The sequence below is a fragment of the Furipterus horrens genome, unplaced genomic scaffold, assembly GCF_987537825.1.
Source record: "Furipterus horrens unplaced genomic scaffold, mFurHor1.1.pri manual_scaffold_11, whole genome shotgun sequence".
NCBI classification, from domain to species: Eukaryota; Metazoa; Chordata; class Mammalia; order Chiroptera; family Furipteridae; genus Furipterus; species Furipterus horrens.
Genome location: NW_028327181.1, coordinates 56,315,354 through 56,334,140, shown reverse-complemented (window position 1 = coordinate 56,334,140; position 18,787 = coordinate 56,315,354). Strand labels below are relative to the sequence as shown.

Genomic DNA, 18,787 nt, shown 5'->3' with positions numbered 1-18,787 from the left:
ATCCAAAGGGGCAGCTACTACACTGCTTTCAACATTAACCATGGCATCAAGTCTAGCCAACTCAAGACCTGAAGCTGGCTTGAATTACTGGGCCATCTCATCCTTAACCAATGGGCAACCTAAGCAAATTATCTCTAAGAGTCAGTGGCTGAGCAGGCAGGAGGAATTGGCAGGACAGCCCAGAGCCCACACACAGACCTGGTCCTGCAGGCAGGCAGAAGAGAGGGGTCAGGGGGGCTATTGTTGTTGGAACCCAGGGAAATCAAAGATCCAAGGAGCCAGTCAGGAACATTCTGGTCCTCAGGAAGCTCCTTTGGATGTCCAGGTGATAGAGCAGAACTTGATAGATCCACGCACCATGGCAACCTCTGTGCCAGGACAGGGCACACAGTAGGGGTCAATGACTATCTGTTGCATTAATGGTCTCATTAGTGAGTCCATAAAGAATGTGTTGCCAGGGTTACAACCCCTGCCCCATTCCCCAGTCTGGAGCCCTTGTGCCCACATACATCCTATCTGACTATAAGCGCTAAAGCAGTCTCAGTTGGCCTGGCCTGAGCACGAAACCACTCTACCGTCACTCTGACCCCATATATAGTCACCATGGTTCTCAGAGCCAGGCTCTGTGCTGCGTGGCAAACGTTCATTGCCAGGGGAGCTCTCCCAGACATGCCTCTGCAGCCCCAGCTTCTGACCTAACCCCTCTTTCCCGGAGCTTGCCCCATCCTGGAATTTATTCACTTCCTTTCCTGGAGCCTTGTCACTAGGTGGACAGACAGAGGTGGCTGTGTCCATGAGCCAGTGCACCTGGACACTAGGCTGGGCCCCCATCACCTACTGCCTGACCCCTGCCAGTGGTGGGGGGCAGTCTCCCACGCTCTGGCTCCTTCCCAGCCAGGCCCCTGCCAGTTATGAAAAGGGTGGCCCCGCATGTGCAAATGTGTGCAATCATATTTATTGTATAAAAGAGCCTTTTACAATGAGATTAAGCGGATCTGGGGTTCATCATCTTGCAACTGGGACAAACCTGAGTTTCAGGAGCATCTAGCAGGCCTCCTCAATTGTGATCTCTACTTGAAAGCACTTGCCATTGAAATTCTTGGGGGTTCAGTTTTGCTGTCTGAAGCATCAGTTGACTCTCCCTCATGGCTGATTATTTCTTCCTGAGTCCTGTACTGAAATTGTAAGCTTATCTCGGTAAGAATTTATCTATGGGAACTCTTTACCCCTGGGTTGGTGGCACAGTCCTGAAAGGTGTTGAATTTGCCTCTGTCAGCACTCCCAGGTGGTCCAGAGCCAATTTTTACGTTGGCGCTTTCAGGACCAGGCAGATCGTATAAATCTCAACCTCAAACCTCACTCATACATATGCAGGCCCACAATTGCAATACAAACACTCAGGAAGATTTTTATTTTCATCTGAAGCTCAGGTCAAAATAGACAACTTTTCTTTCTATCTCCCCAAACTACCTGGTGATATTTTTTTAAAAAACACTAAATTGTATTGATTTATACCTCAGTGAAATTGAATCCCACCTTATGCAGAGGTTTCCATCTACTTCCCTATCCTGACCAGCTCAAAGCCTCCTTCTCTCTCCCACGCGGACACAGAAACCTCAGCCCGAGGCCACCAAGACCAGCAACCTCCTTCTGTGGGGACCCAGAGCTGCGGAGCACCTTCCTGACTCTCATCTTACCGCTGTGATTTTTTTGTTCCCTCTGCATTTCTGGAGCAAGGGATTTCCTTACTTTCTTGCTAGTTCAGCTATGCATGTAAAATGGTGTTTGTTCAATTTTATCCACCATTTCTAGGTGTTTAATAGCTAAGAAACTTTCAGATTATCTGGTCCACCCATCACTAAAAATCTAGGCCTGCATCTGCACTTTACAAACTAGACTGGAACCCAGGGAGGGAATGAGAGCTGCCGAGGCCACACAACGCGTCTGACACACTCGCAGGCCTCGGCCTAGGCCCCACGCCTTCTGCTCGGCTTCTCTCCTGCAGAGGACACAGAAAGATGCGCCTCAGTTATGACCTCCAGCAGCCTCCGGCGCGCTCTGACCTCGCTCCCCTCTGTGAGGAGCCTGGCAAGGGAAGGCGATAGGAAAGGGAGGGCAGAGTTTCTGTTCCAAGTAATTTGGGGTGGGGACTCCAGGCCGGGGTGCGGGGCGCAGTTGGAGAGCTCGGGGGAAGGCTGCCACACTCACGCTTCCGGGAGCTCGGCTGCAGCTCCTCCACTCGGTACACAGAGAGGCGGCCCACGCCTCCGCACACGGAGCCCTTCTCGCCCTTGCACTCATGCTTGCACTCCTCCGGCCCGACGCTCGTCACCGGCAGCCGGTTCCCGCAGTAGCACTCTGCCCCGGCCTCCAAGCCGGCGTAGACATAGGACCTGCAGGGGGAGTGAGGCCTGGGGTGAGCTGCCCTGGGCCCAGAGCTGGGGCTGGGCCCTAGAAGCACTGAGATCTGGATGAAAGAGTGACAGCTGCGTCCAGGGCCAGGATGAGGGCTGGGCTTGAAGTGGGGGTTGGGTCTGGGTGAGGGGGCGGGGCCATGGCCCTCAGCGGGTGGCCGGCTTCAGCAGTCGGTCTCAGCCAGCCTTCAGGGTCATCTGCCTCGGTTTAGGGGACAGGCTTTCCTTCGCGATAAGCTAACTGAATCAGCCCCATGGGTTTCTCGTGTCAGCCCTGACCTTTGACCCTCAAGGTGCTATCTATCCATGGGAACAGGTTACCGTCTGTCTACAGCAGTAGTGAGCTGTTAACTGGTTCTCAGGATGGGAGGGAAGGAGCCCTAACTGGTGGCATTTGCCAATTGCTGTAGATGATGTCAAGCTGCCAATGGTTTAGTAATGCGCTAACCACATATCTAAAATTTAACTGCTTGCTCCTGTGAGCCAGCACACCACCAGTCCAAATTGCCCTCCACATGCTACACACAGGCCCCACAGCAGCCTCCTTCCCCCAAAGACAGCCCTTACCCGCCTCTACCCAGTTGTGATGCTGTAGGTAGAGAAAGACAGCAAATGGAACTATGAAAAGAGGCCAACATTTTCAAACTCTCACCTCAGTGGACCCAGGGATAAAAATCCCCAATTGAAAACCCAAACAGGAGCTCCTAACCTTCAATGGGCCCCTTGCTAGCTGCTTGGCCCTGAGTACCGCTTACTACCTCTGAGTCTCCGTTTCCCTCACTGTTAGGAGAATAGCTTTAGCTATTTAGCGTTAGCTTTAGCTAGACTATAAAGCACACTTGACAGGGACCCTGCTTTTCCTTCTCTGGCCTCAGTTTTCCTACCTATAAAATGGGCATAATTAGTGGTTATGTAGCAGATAGTGGTGAGGATTTATGACACAACAAATAGGAAAGAACCTATGTGACTGAATAAATCAAGAGTACCATCTGTTCATGCTGTGTTACCTGTCTGCTGTGTGCGAGCATGCACACACACACATGTACACACATGCACACATGCACACGTTCAGAGTGAACTGTGAGAGCTCTGAGGGTAGGGACCATTTCCTGGCATATAATCAGTGTCTGGTGACAACTGGGTGAGCTGGCAGTAGCAGAAAGAGCAAATGTTGTTGTAAACACAATAACTTTTCCTACAGAGCTAGAGAAGTCCTCAGAAGAATCTGGGTTAAAGCCTTTTATTCTATTTTAAACATATAAGTAAACTGAGGCCCAGAAAGGAAAAGGACCCAGAACTAAGTCTCACAGTAAGTCCTTGGCACAGCTGGACTAGAACCCTGGTCTCCTGGCATCAAGCCCAGGGCTCTTTCCACAAATCCTGGCCACCTCATCAATGGGGGCCTGATCAGTCAAGTCCTGCTTGCTTACACTCTGACAGCCAACTGGCAGCCAGAGTATCCCCTCCTTGTGGGGACTGTCCCTCAACCTCATTGCCAGTGGAGTAGAAGATCCGGAGCCCCCCACTTACCGTTCGGCGCAGGCATCCTGGCAGTGGGAGACGGTCATCTTTCTCAAGTCAAAAAACACAGTGCCCTTCAGTGTCCTCTCCTGGCCATTGTCACTGAAGCAGCCGACATAGGTGCCTGTGGGCAGAGGAGCAGAGCAGAGATTCAGAGGCCCCAGAGAGAGGGAGGGGTCTTAATCGCGGCCCACCCTGAGGAAATGCCAAGGTCATCCCCAGCCCTTCCTGGCCAAGGGACCTCTCAGGGGACCAAGCTGTGGTCCAACTTTCCCTGCAGTGCCTCTGGATACCCCAACCCTGCTCCCTTCCTGCCCCTTTTCTTAGTTGATGGCCCATTGGCCCCTAGACACCCTGCCAGGAACCTGGTGTCAGTCTGGATACCACTTTCTTCCACCCCAATCCAGCGAGTGTGGCTGGTTTAAATAATGGGTTGGCCAAAAAGCCTGTTCCTTACTTTTTTCCATAAAATAAAAGACACGTTTTTCATTATCACCAATAACTTGATTGATTTGGATATTTTGCGTATGTCGACTATCTGCCGCTATTGACCTCTAGTGGGTAGAAGCCAGGGGTGCTGCTACACATCTTCCAGCCCCACAGCAAAGAATTATTTGGCCGAAATGTCAACAGTACCAAGAAACTTCACAAACCACTTTTGACATGTTCGATCAGTCACAGCACTTCCTCCATACACTGCACAAATCTTTTTTTTCTTGCATTTCAGTTGCATTTTTGAAATAATAAAGCATAATATGCCAAAAATGTTGCATATCTCCTTCTATCTTCTATATTAAAATGGTTGCACAAAAATTCACCAATTTTGATAGTGTTTTTTTGTTTTAATGCACATTGATAATGACAGGTCTCACGATACACTCTAACAAAATTGTTTCAAACTAAGTTAAAGACAACTAAGCACTATTAGAGCCATCGTACAGAAAACAACATAACAGACTTTTTGACTAACCAACACCTCCCCGGTACCCCCTCCTTCCCTGATCCCTACCTTTCCTAGGCTTGGAGAGGTCTCCCTAGCTCCACAAATGTCCCCATGGGCAGGTTCTGTCACCTCCTTGTAATCCAGAGGGAAGAAATTAATTGTGGAAACTCTGATCTTAGCTAACATAAACCAGATCTTGCAAACAGATAGAGCTATTTCAAGAAAAAAAAAATCTGCCATCTCAGGAGAGAGCAAGCCCCATCCCTGGAGGTGTATATGCAGAGTCAATTAGCATGTAAGAGAGCTGCCCTGTATGGACTCAACAAGACCAAGGATTGCTGGGTCCTCGCCAATCCAGGCACCTCTGGCATGTCCCTGGAGGGAGAACAGGACACCACTAAGCAGTGGCGGTGCTGACCCTACCACGCACATGCTAGTGGAAATCTGCAACTGCCCTGCCCTGTCACCCTGAGAGGGAGGTATCTTGCCCCCTTCCAGGCAATGAACCTCTTGCGATTCCATCAGCACACACATGGCCACACCCAGTGCCCACCCATAGGCACAGGCTACACCCCTCCACTCAGTACTCCCAGACCCCCAGGCCCTGAAGGCTTTTCTGTCCCTTTATGGAAAGTCTCAGAACCCCAGAGACCAGAATGGACCACTGTAGGGAGATTTCCCCCCAGTCAGCGAGGACAAACTGCTTGCCTCCTCAGCCTGCCTGCTTAGTATAACAAAACTAATGTTTCAGAAATTTCTCATGTGTTGCTCAACGGAGAAGAAATTCTATTATAGCTTTCAATTAAACATCCAAAACACAAGCTCAGGGGTTGTTAAACAGTTTTCACTGTTGGTGAGAAATGAACCTAAAGGTCGTGAGGGTGCCTGGGCTCAAGACCCCTGAAGGCTGAGAATGGCATGTACATGTATCTGGGGGAGTAGAGAGCAGCTTTGGGAATGGGCTGACATAGGTGCAAATCCAAGCTCCACCATGATCTGGCTGTATGGCCTGGCACGTGTAGCTTCCCCTCCCTGAGCCACAGCTTTCCCGTCTGTGAAATGAGGCTATGCTCCCATGCAATTCATGGGGCCGTGGTGAGAATTCCATTGCACATGGGAAATGACTGATGCAAGGTGTGGCGTGGAGCATGTGCTCAGTCGCAATTGCTTTTATTGTTAATATATCGTGATTAATCATAAACATTTAGAAATTACTTCCCTGAAACTCAAATTCTTCATCATTAAAATGGTAATAGCACCATGTACATATAAGGCTGTCTGAAATTAAATGAGATGACAGATGTACATCTACTCAGAACAATGCTTGGCCATTAACAGATGTTCGAATAAATAACAGCTATCATTATTCTGATCCTACACTCTAACCTGGGACCTGGGGTGATGATGGATCATTGAATATCAGCTGAAATATTAACACATTAATAAAAGAAAGAAATGGTTTCAATCAGTCAGGCTCGGGTTCTTCAGAAAGCAAGGAGTGGCTAAGTGGTCAGCAGCTGGCCAGTTGCTGGCACTGACCAGTCTGGAGGGGAGCCCTCGCCTGGCTGGCCCCGGCTAGGTTTGTAGCAGGGGCCTGAGGGGCAGATGGCCCATCTTTCTGCAAGGAGGAGGTGAGCCCTTTCTTCTGGAAAGATAATGAATGGCCTTTCTAACTCCCTGACAGGGGTGAGAATGTGCAGAAAGAAAAGGACTTCCGAGGGATACATTGGGACACATTCTGAGGCGGATTTATTACTTACTTTCGGCAGAAATGGAGGTAACGCATTATTGTCTGTGACTCCACATCTGTTCATTTGCACATCAAAATGGACATGCCGTGCAGCTATTAATGATGGCTTTGGAGATATTGGAATGTCTTTGGAAATTACTATCAATAAAAAACAAACGGGCTATGGAGAAGTTACTATTTTTCCCCTAGTAAACTTACTGACATTTTATTCCATTATGGATGTTGTCCAAGGTATAATGAAATGCTCCGTGATTGATGGAGCCTCCCGCAGCTTCCGCGGCTCGCAGGAACCCTTTTCAGGAGGATGGCAGGCTGCCCGCGCCTCAAAGAGATGCCCTCTTTGTGTGCAGCCCCGACAGCTGTCCTGAGGGCTGCACTGGGGGCTACTCTCCACCAATGAGGCCTGCCTGGCTGTGCAGGGCTCCCAGGGCCCCCAAGGGGAAGGGCACTCCCAGAGGGTTTTCAGGCAAGTGCCCCACTTCTCCCCTCTTTCTCTGAAGATTTCCAGCCATGTGACACCACTGCCTCTCCCAGAGTACAAATCGTTCCTGAAATCTTGGGGGATATTAAAAATATTTAATAACCTATGTGTGGTACTGGCCATTCGGAATTGCCACCATTCAATACTAGAACTGGATCCTGATGTTCCTGCTGTACCAAGCATTAACCCTTCACTTGCTGGGCCATGGGGAGGCCTGAGGGGTCACTGGGGAGGGCACCAGAATGTATAGGGCACTCTAAGGGTTCAGGACAATAACCATTCCAATATTTTAACAACTGATAAGGCCATACTGGTGTTTAATGGTTGAAATAACCACAGTCCTTCTGTCTTCTCTGGAGCCCATTCCATCACTTTGCTAAGTCATGGGAGATGACTTAAAGCAAAGGGGTACCACTGGTTCTCCTGGACATCCATATTCTACACCCAGGGCCATAACTAGGTCACCCTGAACCTTCCCCTCTGCTGGCCAGTCACACTGAAGTCAGGTTATAAAGAACTAGTTGCTCTGTCTAATAAGCCCAAAGCCTTTAGCACGTGCCTGTACCACGTCCCCGTTGTGCTATGCAGTGATCATTTGGCTGCATATCTGATTCTGCCACCAAGCTGAGATACTGAAGTGAATAGCATATATGGAGATCCAGACATGAATCCTCAATAAGTGCAGATTAAGAGAGAGGAATTGCAGCCCATTTGTCCAAGGTCCCAGAGCCCAGGACTGGCAATACCAAGAGAGGAACTCAGGTCTGTTTTCAAACTTGTACTCTTCCTATGGCTTCCTCTCAAGAAATCCATGTTGACCTTGCCAGTCATTTATACTTTAGCCTAAATGAGTTGCACTGGTGCAACCTGCATAGAGAGACTTCATTTCCAGGTATGTTGAGGAGAGTTCACAGAAATCCTATCTATAAAATGAGCTGCAGAATCAGTTCCTCATTTCTCCCATGAAAGCCTTGCTGAGGAATCCCACAATGACGGCTTTGACCAAGATGATTTTAGAAGAAACTTCCTTCCATGCAGACCACAATGCCCAGTCCTCCAGTTTACATTTTACTGAGTCACTACGGTCATCCTCTTAAGGCGAGGGAAGCTTGGGCTCTTTCCCTTCCCTGAAACCGTCTCAGTATCCTCGGAATAAAGCCAAGATCCTAGGCATGGCCCTCACACCTTCCCCGACCCAAGTGCCAGACCTGCGCCCAGAGCCCAAGCTCTAAGATACGCTTCTTGTCTCTTCTCTTTCTATATCCTGCACTGAGTGCTCTATTCTCCAACCATGCTTTTTATAGTTAAGAGAGCAATTCCCCTTGTTATCCAGGGTACAGGACCACATGGGGTGGTGACAGGGATGCTGAGATGCTGACTGAGCTGTCACCACCCAACAACAGCCAGACACTTTCTGCGTGCTCATCAGATGTAGCCTCCATGAGTGGGCCCTGCACAGAGCCTATAGAACTCAGTGTGAAGAGTCCCGACCTGAAGCTGGGCTGTCCCCATGCTGGAATCTCAGCAGGGCAACTATGGCAGGTGTAATCAGTGCCTGCCCATGTCCCCCAGGCCTTGCTGCTTCCAGGCTGCACTGAGATACATGCTCTACCCATGTTCTGAGACCCCACCTACTCCATAACACATCTTTTGTTGGCTGTCCTCTTTTCCCCATCTTCCTCTCACTCCCCAGCAATGTCCCTGGGATCACATCACAAATATACCACGTGCATCAGAATCCTGGCTTCAGGGTTTGCTTGTAGAAACCCAAACTAAAAGAACGACCTTGGGAATTCACTGAACTTCTTTGTGCCTCATTTTCTTCATCTGTAGTATTGGAATATAATAATTGTGCACGTAAGTAGCACATTTACAGGTGCACAGTAAATGTCATATGAGTTAGCTACTGTTACCAAATAATAAGAGCTGTCAGTCACTGAATGTCAAATAATATACTAACTCTTCTAGCCCAGGGGTCCTCAGCTTAGATGTGCATCAGCATCTCCGGCAGAGTGCCGCTGCACAGACTGTGGCCCCTGCCCCAGAGTTCAGGCTCAGCAGGTCTGGGAGAACCTGAGAACCTGCATTTGTAGCCAGCTCGCCATCGATGCTGGAGCTGCTGGTCTGGGCCCCCACTTTGCAAACCACTGCTCTGCATGATCATGTTTAATCCTTATCGTAACCATGGGGTAGGTATCTCTCTCTCCATTTCAGAGGGACCTGGAGAAACTACACAGCATGTTCAAGGTTACCCACCAAGTTTGTGGCTAAGCCAAGATTCAAGATGAGAATTGTCTGAACCCAAAGCCTGAGCTCTCAGTGACCTACTCACACACCTTGACCTTGAGCCATGTGGAAGTCCAGCTGGTGAATGAGCAAACTCCAAAGGGCTTCCCACCACAGGCCCTTCCTGTGTCCTGCAGAGCAGGAGGGAACAAACAGTCTGTGAAGGCCATGGGCCTTCAGTGCCTGCTTGTCAGCTGCCCCAAGGGCCAGAGAAAGGGGCCACCGGTTCTGTGACCCTGAGCAGGGCTTCTGAGAGCAGCTCTGAAGCACACCAGGGGAGCCGGGGCTGAGCACCTACCTCTGCTGCTGGCCGCTGGCCTGGGAGCCTCGGGGCCCAGGGCAGGCAGCCCCTGGGGGTCACCCATGAAGTGGTGGAACCAGCGGCGCCGCAGCTGGCGCAGCTCCGAGTTGCGGCTCCGGAGCCAGCGGGGTCCAGGCCGGGGCCGGGCCAGGGGACTCTGCAGCATGTCCACACCGAGCAGCAGCTCCGAGCTGACACGAGGGTCCTGCAGGGCTCTGCTGTCCAGCAGGCCCACGCCCAGAGCCATGGCGGCCACGGGCAAGGCCTGCAGGGGACCAGGTGCCCGGGGACCCTGTGGCATGGCCACTCGGGCCCGCTGCAGCAGCAGGAGGCTGCCGGTCATCAGGTAGGCAGCCGTGAGAAAGAACAGCAGAAACTGTGTTCGGCGGAGAAACTTCTGGAGTCGGAAGAGAGGTTTGGCCATGCCCCTGGGAGGCAGGGCTCCTGGCTGGAGCCTGGGGACGGCTCCTAGCGCCCGGGCGGGAGGGAGGCCTGGGCCTCCGGAGGCGTCATCTCTGCATTGTGGAGCCAGCCTGCGCGCTCCTGGGGTGACTGCCCCTCCTGCCCCGCAGCTGGTAGGTGCTCAGATGACACCATCACTTATCTCCAGCCACCGGGGCCAAGCGTCACAACCTTCGCCATCCCAGAGCTCTGTTGACCCTCATCTCCTGGCTCAGAGATCTGGAAAAGCAGAGGAAAGGCACTTAGAGGGGATAGGAGGGTCCACCTCTCCCACTGCTCCAGGGGCAGGAGCCCCTCACGGCTGGCTCTGTTTACCAAAGGGACTGCTGTGTGGCAGCCGCTCTAGACAGACCCGGGTTCAAATCTCAGCTCTGCCCCTGGCCAGCTGTGTGACATTGGGCAAGCAACTTAACTACCTGGGCCTCAGCTTCCTCAACTATTAAATGGAAATGACACTGCCCCTGAACAGTAGTGAAGAGGCAGTAAGGACAGAGGCATGGAAGAGGGAGAGCAGCAGCAGCTCTGGACTGAACCTTTACTCAGTGTCAGGCACTCTGCTAAACGCTCTATGTATTTTCTCATTTAAGCTTCCCACCGAACCAGCGGGGTAGATACTATAATATCCCCACACTACAGGTGAAGGACCTGGGGCAAAAGGAGGCAAAGAAACTTTCCCAGCTGCACGGCTGGTAAACAGAGGGGCTGAGGTTTGGAGCAGTCTGCACTCAGAGCCCTGTACTCTGAACCACACAGATGGCCCAGCCTACAGCGGGACACTGCCCCATGTGAGTGCACCAGGGCATCAGGACACAGTGGGTGCCCAACACAGGTGTGCAATCTGCCAGCTCCCAGGGCACACTGGCACTGCAGACTGCGCTTCGGAAACTGCTTTGCAGAGGCTGGTCAGCTTGAACACAGGAGTGGGTATGGGGAAGGAGAGGACCTGCACAGTGTTCGCAGGTGTCCTGAAGACTACAGGCCAGAAGGACGGGACAGCCCCAGGCCCTGCCCCCCGCGAACGGAGGCTGGGGCCCCTGACGCAGAGAAGGCAGGAGGGCTCTTGGAGCAGCCTTCCAGGGTGGCCCTCTACTTCCAGGGCTCGGCTCTCAGGCTGAGCTTTGGTTCCCATTAGCGGGGCCTCTGAAGTGTGCTCTAGGGGCTGGCAGAGGGTTCTGCAGCTGCCTCGAGCCAGGCTCCTGCATGAGGAAGGCCCTTAGCACAAGGACACGCTTGTCCCAAGAAGAAAGGCTCTGAGAAGCGTGACTAAGCCGCTGCCTGTAACTAACATGGCCCGGGACCCCCGCCAGACCTGCACGGCCCCTCAATGGCTGCTCTGTGTGCTGGGAGCTGCCGGCCGGGTGTGAGAGGAAAGACAATGTTTGGGCTCTGTGGCCTGGCATTCCGGGAGCGAAGGTCCAGAGGAGCCCAGACCAGCATGACCCTTTCTGATTAAACGCCGACAGCTGCCAGGTCCTGAGGCCTCTGGGGAGGACAGGGGTCTGGGAGTACAGGGCAGCTGGTCCTTTAGGCTGGAGTGGGGGTGGAAGGCCGGGTAATTAATTAGCAAATGAAGGTGGAATTAAACTCTGAGCCGGGAAGCCATGTCAGATGGGCTTCCAGAGCTTTTATTTTTTAAGCTTGCGTGTGCCAGGCCCACCCCAGCTGGCTCGTCAGATGTGTAAAACCATGGAGAAAATCCCAAGAAATCCTGACTGATCTCCCTGTCTCCGGCTTTGGCCCCTCCAATCCATCCTCCACAGGGCTGCCAGGGTGATCCTCCTAACATGCAAATCTGATCACAGCACTCCCCTGCTTAAAACCCCTTTCAATAGCTCCCCGTGGCTTTCGGGATCAACTCCAAGCTCCTTAGCACAGCACGCAAGGCCCCTCCGTGATTCTGCCCATCCCACTCACCTCTTTCCAGGCCCTTGCCTTCAGCTCCCCTATCATGCATTCTTGTGTGTGCACACACATGTGTATACATACACATACATAAACACACAGAGACAAAAACACACACCATGGTCCAGCACAACTACCACAGCACATCTGTCTTGGAGCCTTTGCACACACTGCCCTTCATGTCTTTTCCTCCCCCTTTGCCTAAGGAATCCCTATGTTTCCTCCAAGACTCAGCCTGGGAGTTACTTCCTGTGAGAAGCTTCCCCTGACCACCAGCCACCCACTGGCCTAGAGCCCTCTGTCTTCCCACAGCTCACAGCTGACCCCTAACCCAGCACTCACATTCTGGAGGACTTTGATTGTCCGTCTCCTTGTCAATCATCCTGGGAGGACTGCGATCGACTCAAGGCTAGAGGTCAAACCCTATTTGTTTCGGTAGCTCTGGCCCCGTGTGAGGCCCGGCAGTGCAGATGCCCAGTGATGCATTTCTGAATACATTTTTAAAGATGAGTGATAAGATAAATTGACAGGAAAATCGTGATATCAGAAACCGGCTCCTGTGGGGTCTTCAGGCAGTGAGCTCTCCCATTCCACTCATCCCGCGCCGTGGGAGCTCAGCCTGACAAGTAGGCGGCGCAGGGCAAGGCCTGGGCGCAATTAAGGACAGCAGCTTAACACAGCCGAGGGCTTCTGGACACATGGACACATGAGGTTTATATGCTACCCCTTCTCAACTTAATTCCACAAAGAGGTGGTTTCAGGGCTGCCCACAAAGGGCTTCTGGTCACAACACTAGGATTCTATCAGCAAAAAGTTCTATAAAATTAAGTAAAAGGGGAGAAGGAAGGACTCCTGCTGTGGAAAGAAAGGTCCTGATAAGATAGAGCAGAAATGTGGGCAATGGATGAACAGTTCAGAGCTTTGAGGACGCAGCATAGATCCCACGCACGTTTTATTATGGGGTTTGGACATGCGCTACAAGCTGGGGTGGCCGATAGTGGGTGGGCCACGGTCAGGGCTCCAGTGAGGATGGGATGGATCACACCCAAGGTCCCCAAGGCCTTCCAAAGTCCCCCGAGGGGCTTCCCCTGGTCTGGGGAGGGCAATACTGGGCATGAAGGCAGGGATCAGCCACTTTCAGGCCAGAACTCAATGACCCAGGCTGCCTATAAAGCAGGCTGCCACTCCAAACTCTTAAAGTCACAAAGCCCAGAATGCCTGCCATGGGCTGCTGGGGGCTGCCTTCCCAAAGCATTAGGAACTTGCCCCCCTGCCCAGGACTTTTACCACACTTCCCACCAATATTATATTTGCAATTGCCCCCCACTCTCTGCCATGCCCACCTCTCCTCTCAGCTGGCAGCCCCTCTAGGGCACAGATCACACACAATTGATTGCCAGATCCCAGCACACATCCTGCAAGGCAGGGTTGGCAACTGTTTGTTGAGTGACTGAACCTGACGGGGCAGGGTAACAGGAAGCATCCACACGAGGGCTCACAGCCTAGCCTGAGGTCAATCGTACTCAGAACTTGCCAACGCCTGGGTCGGGAGCCCATCAGCGGTGCCCACTGCGCCCAAAGCCAGGGGCTCTCCATGAAAGCAAATCTGACTTGGGAAAATCGTTGCCCAGGGCAGAGCCTCAGGCTCCTGATCTGTCAAACGGGGTAAGTCGGCATTGCTGTGGGGTTGAGTCAGGGAGCAAAACTTCCTCTACCTACACATCGGTCATGAAGCAGAGAGGCAAACAGGGAAACACTGGAGGGCAGGCCTGCAGCGGCTGTGCCCTGCGGGGGATCAGTCACCCTCACCTTCTCTTAGCCCGCCACGCCCTGGGCTGCACCTAGTACCCATTCTTACTTGGAGCTGGTCCCATGCTAAGATGGCTGTGAGCAATTGCCTCATTTTTCCTCATCACTGTTTATTAAGCAGTTGCAGTGTTAATAAACGGGCAAGACTGCCCTGGATACATTACCTGCACCGCCTTGTTCACTCAACCCACTGAGGCAGGTGCCCTGGTTACCCCACTGAGAGCCGGGGCCTCTGACAGGCAGCTGGGTGGAGTACATTGCTCACGGTCAGAAGAACAGGGCCAGCACTCAGACTGAGGCCAACGGCTTCAGAGCCGACCCTGGGCCCACTGCGCTTCCTGTCTCCCCACACCAGCTCCGGCTTCACACAAGGCAGGATTTATTCTCGAAAGTGGTACAGTGTGCCTCCGTCGGCGCCTTTGTGGAGACATGCCAGGCCAGAGCTCCCAGAGATGGTGCAGCACCTCCCAGACACTGCCACCTGGGTAAGTGCTCCGGCCCCCTGGGGCCCACCCCTTCTGGAAGTCTGGATCATTTCTCCCTAAGCCGTGCTTCTCTTGTGGTACTGCCCTTCTTGGAACCATGGGAAGGGCGTCAGGGGGGTGCTGGGGGTGGGGGGCTCCACCTGTCACTGAGGCTCAGGCCTTGCTGGAAGTGGGTGCCAGGGCTGAGTAGAGTCTCAGGCTGGACAAAGTTGGACACCTTCTGAGACCAAGTGTCAACCCAGAGAAGGCAGGGCCTGAGGGATGAAGACCTTGAGTTCCCTCTCAGGAACGAGAGAAGAATAATAGGGCAAAGGGGCTTCTGGCGGCCTCAGGTGGGAGCAGGGGCCTAGCTCAGGTAGGGACTCAGACAACCTGAGCCTTCTTCTGTTACCTCGTTGTTATCTGGGTGCTAGATGGATGCTGAACATGAAGAAGAGGGAGTATTGGGCAGGTGGCACCTGCCTCTCACCTAGGTTTGGGGGTCTGGGAAACTGAGCAGGTGAGGGGGGGCAGATGGCAGCAGCAGGGAGAGGAGAGGAGAGGAGGGGAGGGAAAGAGAGGAAGGGAAGGGAAGGGGAGAGGAAGCGATAAAAGGGGAAAGGAGAAGGAGAGGAGACGAGAGGAAGGGAGGGAGGGGAGGGAATGGGGAGGAAGGGGAGGGCCTTGTGTTGAACAAATGAACAAATCAACAAACAAATGAGGGACCGTCCATAAACTTGTGAATTCACAATCATTATCATCCCCACTTTAGAGATGCAGTATTCGAGGCTGAAAGAGGGCCAGTAAACTTGACAAAAGACAAATAGCTATTGCTAGACTGATCTCAAGTTTTCTGATTCTAAATCTGTGGTATCATGTACCATATCACACAGCCTTTTGTTGTTCAACACCAGAGATGTCGGTTCTTCGAGGAACCATGCCAGGGCCCAGGGCTGCAAAGAATGACAGAATACCACTCTGGGGACTGGCGATTTTCCTTTTTTAATTGGTTGATCTTGAAAGAGCTAGTCATATCCTCTTCGGGGCCACCTCTAGGTCACCCCTTCTATAGAACCCTGTTTTGTCTGTATGTTCCTCCCACTCAGTGGTGAACTCTTGCGGGTTGCCTAGACCCCATTGAGTGATCTGGACAAACCTGGGCAAGTGAGTGGAGTACCCAACCAAAGTCAGCCTTGCCCTCTGCCTGCGGTGCCTACAGTCACTGGGATGAGGGACTCATGCTTGGGGAGGGCACCCAAGACACCTTTGGCATTCCTATCATCAGAACCCTCCCTCTTGGCACCCTCATGCCAAGACAGCTACCCTCTGGCTTCCAGCAGCAAGAGAAGTGGAGGGGAGAGACCTTAGCAGCCACCAATAGCTGTACAGTATTTTATAGCTTATAGAATTAATCTAGTTCATTCTTTCCTCTACTTCTCACATCCATACTGGGAGGCAGAGCTCTGCCCTAACCACGTTCTCCAGAAGCGCCACACTTCTGAGAATTTCGCAGGCAATATGTCAACATGGATTATTAAAGCCACGTGGAGAGATTAGAAGAACCAGTGTGAAAACAAGACATTGAGCCCCAAGGAAAAGGTAGCCAAAGGCCATGTTCATGCACTCGCTCCCCAGATGAGCAGGGCCTGCCTCTAGCCCAGCTCTGCTCCTGCTGGAGGGTTTAATAATCAAGCACATCTTACAGGTAAAGACTCTGAAGGCCTAAACACTGATCTGCTCCCAAGTCCTTGGCCTTGACCTCAGTGTAGTGCCAGAGGGAGAGTCAGGGGACCAGGACCTGAGCCAGACGGGAGCACAAACCAGGAGGGTCTACAAAGGGAAGTACCCATTCCCTAGAGGTCCTGTTTAGACATGATTCGATCTGGCCTACAGGCTCGGGGTTGCCTGTTCAGGCGACTCTCTAAGGAACCAGCTCTGAGACTTACTGCTCAGTGCTGGGCCTTAGCTGACTCCGCTGGAGGCTCAGGTTTTAGCAGCTGACCAACTGGTGGCCCAGAATAGCCACTTCTGACTGGTAGGCAGACAGGAGGGAGGGGACAGGGGCCAGCTTTCTACCTAATCCATGCTTCTCCTTACTTCCAGCAGACATGCCGTGGGCCACAGGGCAGCACTCCACAGGGTTCCCACGCCCACTAAATCCCCAAATAAGGCATTCTTCCTTTCAGAGGAGCTGTGGAAATGGTCCTGCCGAGGACTGGAGGGTGCAGCACGGGTAAGGACCAGGGGGTTCTTCCTGGAGAAGAGGAAGCTGCCAGGCTCAGCCCACCAGTCCACCAGCCCAGCTCACCAAGCTCCTTTTAGCCAGTGTGCTTGGGAGACCAACATGCCCTCCCACACAGCAGCATAGCTGCTCCTCCTTGTAGAATGGACCCCTAGGCTCTGATGGCCCACCAGGGTGCCTTCTCCACAGGACTCTGAGGGCCAAGCTAAGGGTATATAAGGTAGTGAGAGACATCATTGAGAGACACTCCCTCCCCCTTGCCCTCTTTTCAGCACCTGTGAGCATCAGGTGGGGGAGCTGCTGCAGACAGGGCAGCAGGAGCCAGGTTTCCCCTTCGTGCTTCACTCCCCACCAGCCCTCACTTTCTGTGCCTAATAAGCTAGGCAATTCAAAGAAGGAAATGAAAGACCCCATCTCCCGATCTCTGGTGTCCCAACCTGGGACAACTCAAGTGCCTCCATAACCTGAACCATGCTGTTCCAGTGACAGGAGGGACGACATGAGGGACGATGACATCTACTGTTGATAGAAAAGTGCAGTGGAGTTCCGAGTCTGTCTATCTTGGGAGCAGCTGGGGACCTGGTGAGTGTGGGCAGCAGCTGGGTCCCAGGGCAGGGCTGTGGCGGCTGGAACGCTTCCATCCAACCTTCCCAAGGCTCAGGCTCAGCCAAGGGACAGAGGTCCCCTCTCTGCCCCCGCCTCCTCGGGGCGAGCCTGCAATGAGCAGGCATCATCCGAGGGCACAGATGCCCAGGAAAAGACAACCCCGAGCTTACCCAGAGGCAGGGTGCTCCCGAAGGCGTCTCTATAAAAAAGAAAAATGCGACCAGCAGCCCTCAGTCCCGAGTTTCTGTCCACAACTGGGAAGATGCAAAGCTCTACTTGGGGTAGATTTCGGGACAAAATACGTACGTTTCGTTTTAGCCTCTGCCTCTGCCTTTGCTCAAGTTCACCAAGAGCTGGAGAAAACCCTCCGCTGACCGGAAGCGTGGCTCGGTAGCGGAACGAGAGGGGGCAGCTGCCGGGTGAACGTCTCCTCTTAGGAGAGGCGCACCCCAAATTATGTCCTCGCCCCTCTTCCCGGTACCAGATCTGCAGCTCCCTCCGGGGAAGCGGACGTTTTCTCAGTATTCCAGGACAGGGAATCAGCATCGGCAACTGCCTGGCGCACCCGCCCCAGCCCGATCATTTTGGAGCGCTCCCGCCACGCTCACACGCTCACACTGTGCCCCCGAACGGCGCCCCCTGCCAGCCCGCCCGGAAGCCGAAGCAGGTGCAGTCCCACCGCGCTCCCTCCGCGTCTGCACAAACTTGTTCGCCCACGGCCGGCCGGGGAAAAACCCTGCCCGCAGCCCGCGCGGATGTCCCGGCTGGGGCACCCGGGAGATAGGACTCACCCGCGATCGCGGCCGGCTGCGGAGCCCGCTCTGGCGGCCACGCGCCTGCCTCCCCGGGACGGCGAGCCCGCAGCCCCGCAGTGCCCGGAGCCAAGCGCCCCTGGCGCCCGCACTCCTCCGGGCCGTCCGCGGCGAGCGGCCTGACGCGGCCCGGGCACACGGCGCCGCTGCGGGGCTCCGCGGGACTGGGGACGTCTGCGCTCAGCCGCGGCCCCAGAGCCAGCGGGCGCCAAGCGGGCGGCGAGCGGGCGGGCGGAGGGCTAGCGGGCACCCGGCTCTGCACATGCTCACTCGCGCGGCCTGGGGACAGCGGCCGGCCGCCGCCGGGTCCTAGAGGCGCCTGCGCCGCCGCCCTCCTGCCCGCGCGTGGGAGAGGTCGCGGCTCGCTGCGCTGGGGCCCACAACCTGCCCTGGCCCGCCGGAGGAGCCCACCGCGAAGCCGCGTGCCAAGCAAGGACCCTGACACCCAGTCTCATACGCGCACATGCACGCACACACACAGCCTCACTCGCTGTAATACACACACCAGGAGAATGCATTGGCGTTCACACCGAGACACACGTAGCCACACCACACTGCGCACTACCACACAAGGCAGCACATCGCCACACTCACTCAGATACAACCACACAGGGACAGGCGCACGGTCTGATACAAACACACAGAAGCACTGCTTCGCAGACTCTCACACACCCTGGGCTCTGTCCCACTCACTCAGAAACAACCTGGGACACTGTGACAGGCACACGTATACACACTGCCACACAGTTTGCAGCACTCTGATACCAATATACAGTCAGACGCACTTGGATCAC

At 53.6% G+C, this 18,787-nt stretch overlaps 1 protein-coding gene across 1 annotated transcript in view; it reads right to left on the bottom strand.

Moving 5' to 3' along the window:
* Nucleotides 1-18,036, bottom strand: part of WSCD1 (WSC domain sialate O sulfotransferase 1) — a 39,094-nt gene extending 21,058 nt beyond the window's left edge. The window contains exons 1-4 of the mRNA XM_090292142.1: nucleotides 17,973-18,036; nucleotides 9,694-10,377; nucleotides 3,945-4,059; nucleotides 2,209-2,393 (exon numbers count right to left, since the gene is read on the bottom strand). Coding sequence (XP_090148268.1) covers nucleotides 2,209-2,393; nucleotides 3,945-4,059; nucleotides 9,694-10,120 — 727 coding nt within the window. The 5' untranslated portion in view covers nucleotides 10,121-10,377; nucleotides 17,973-18,036. The remainder of the gene's footprint in view (nucleotides 1-2,208; nucleotides 2,394-3,944; nucleotides 4,060-9,693; nucleotides 10,378-17,972) is intronic.
* Between the last annotated feature and the right edge of the window lie 751 nt (nucleotides 18,037-18,787).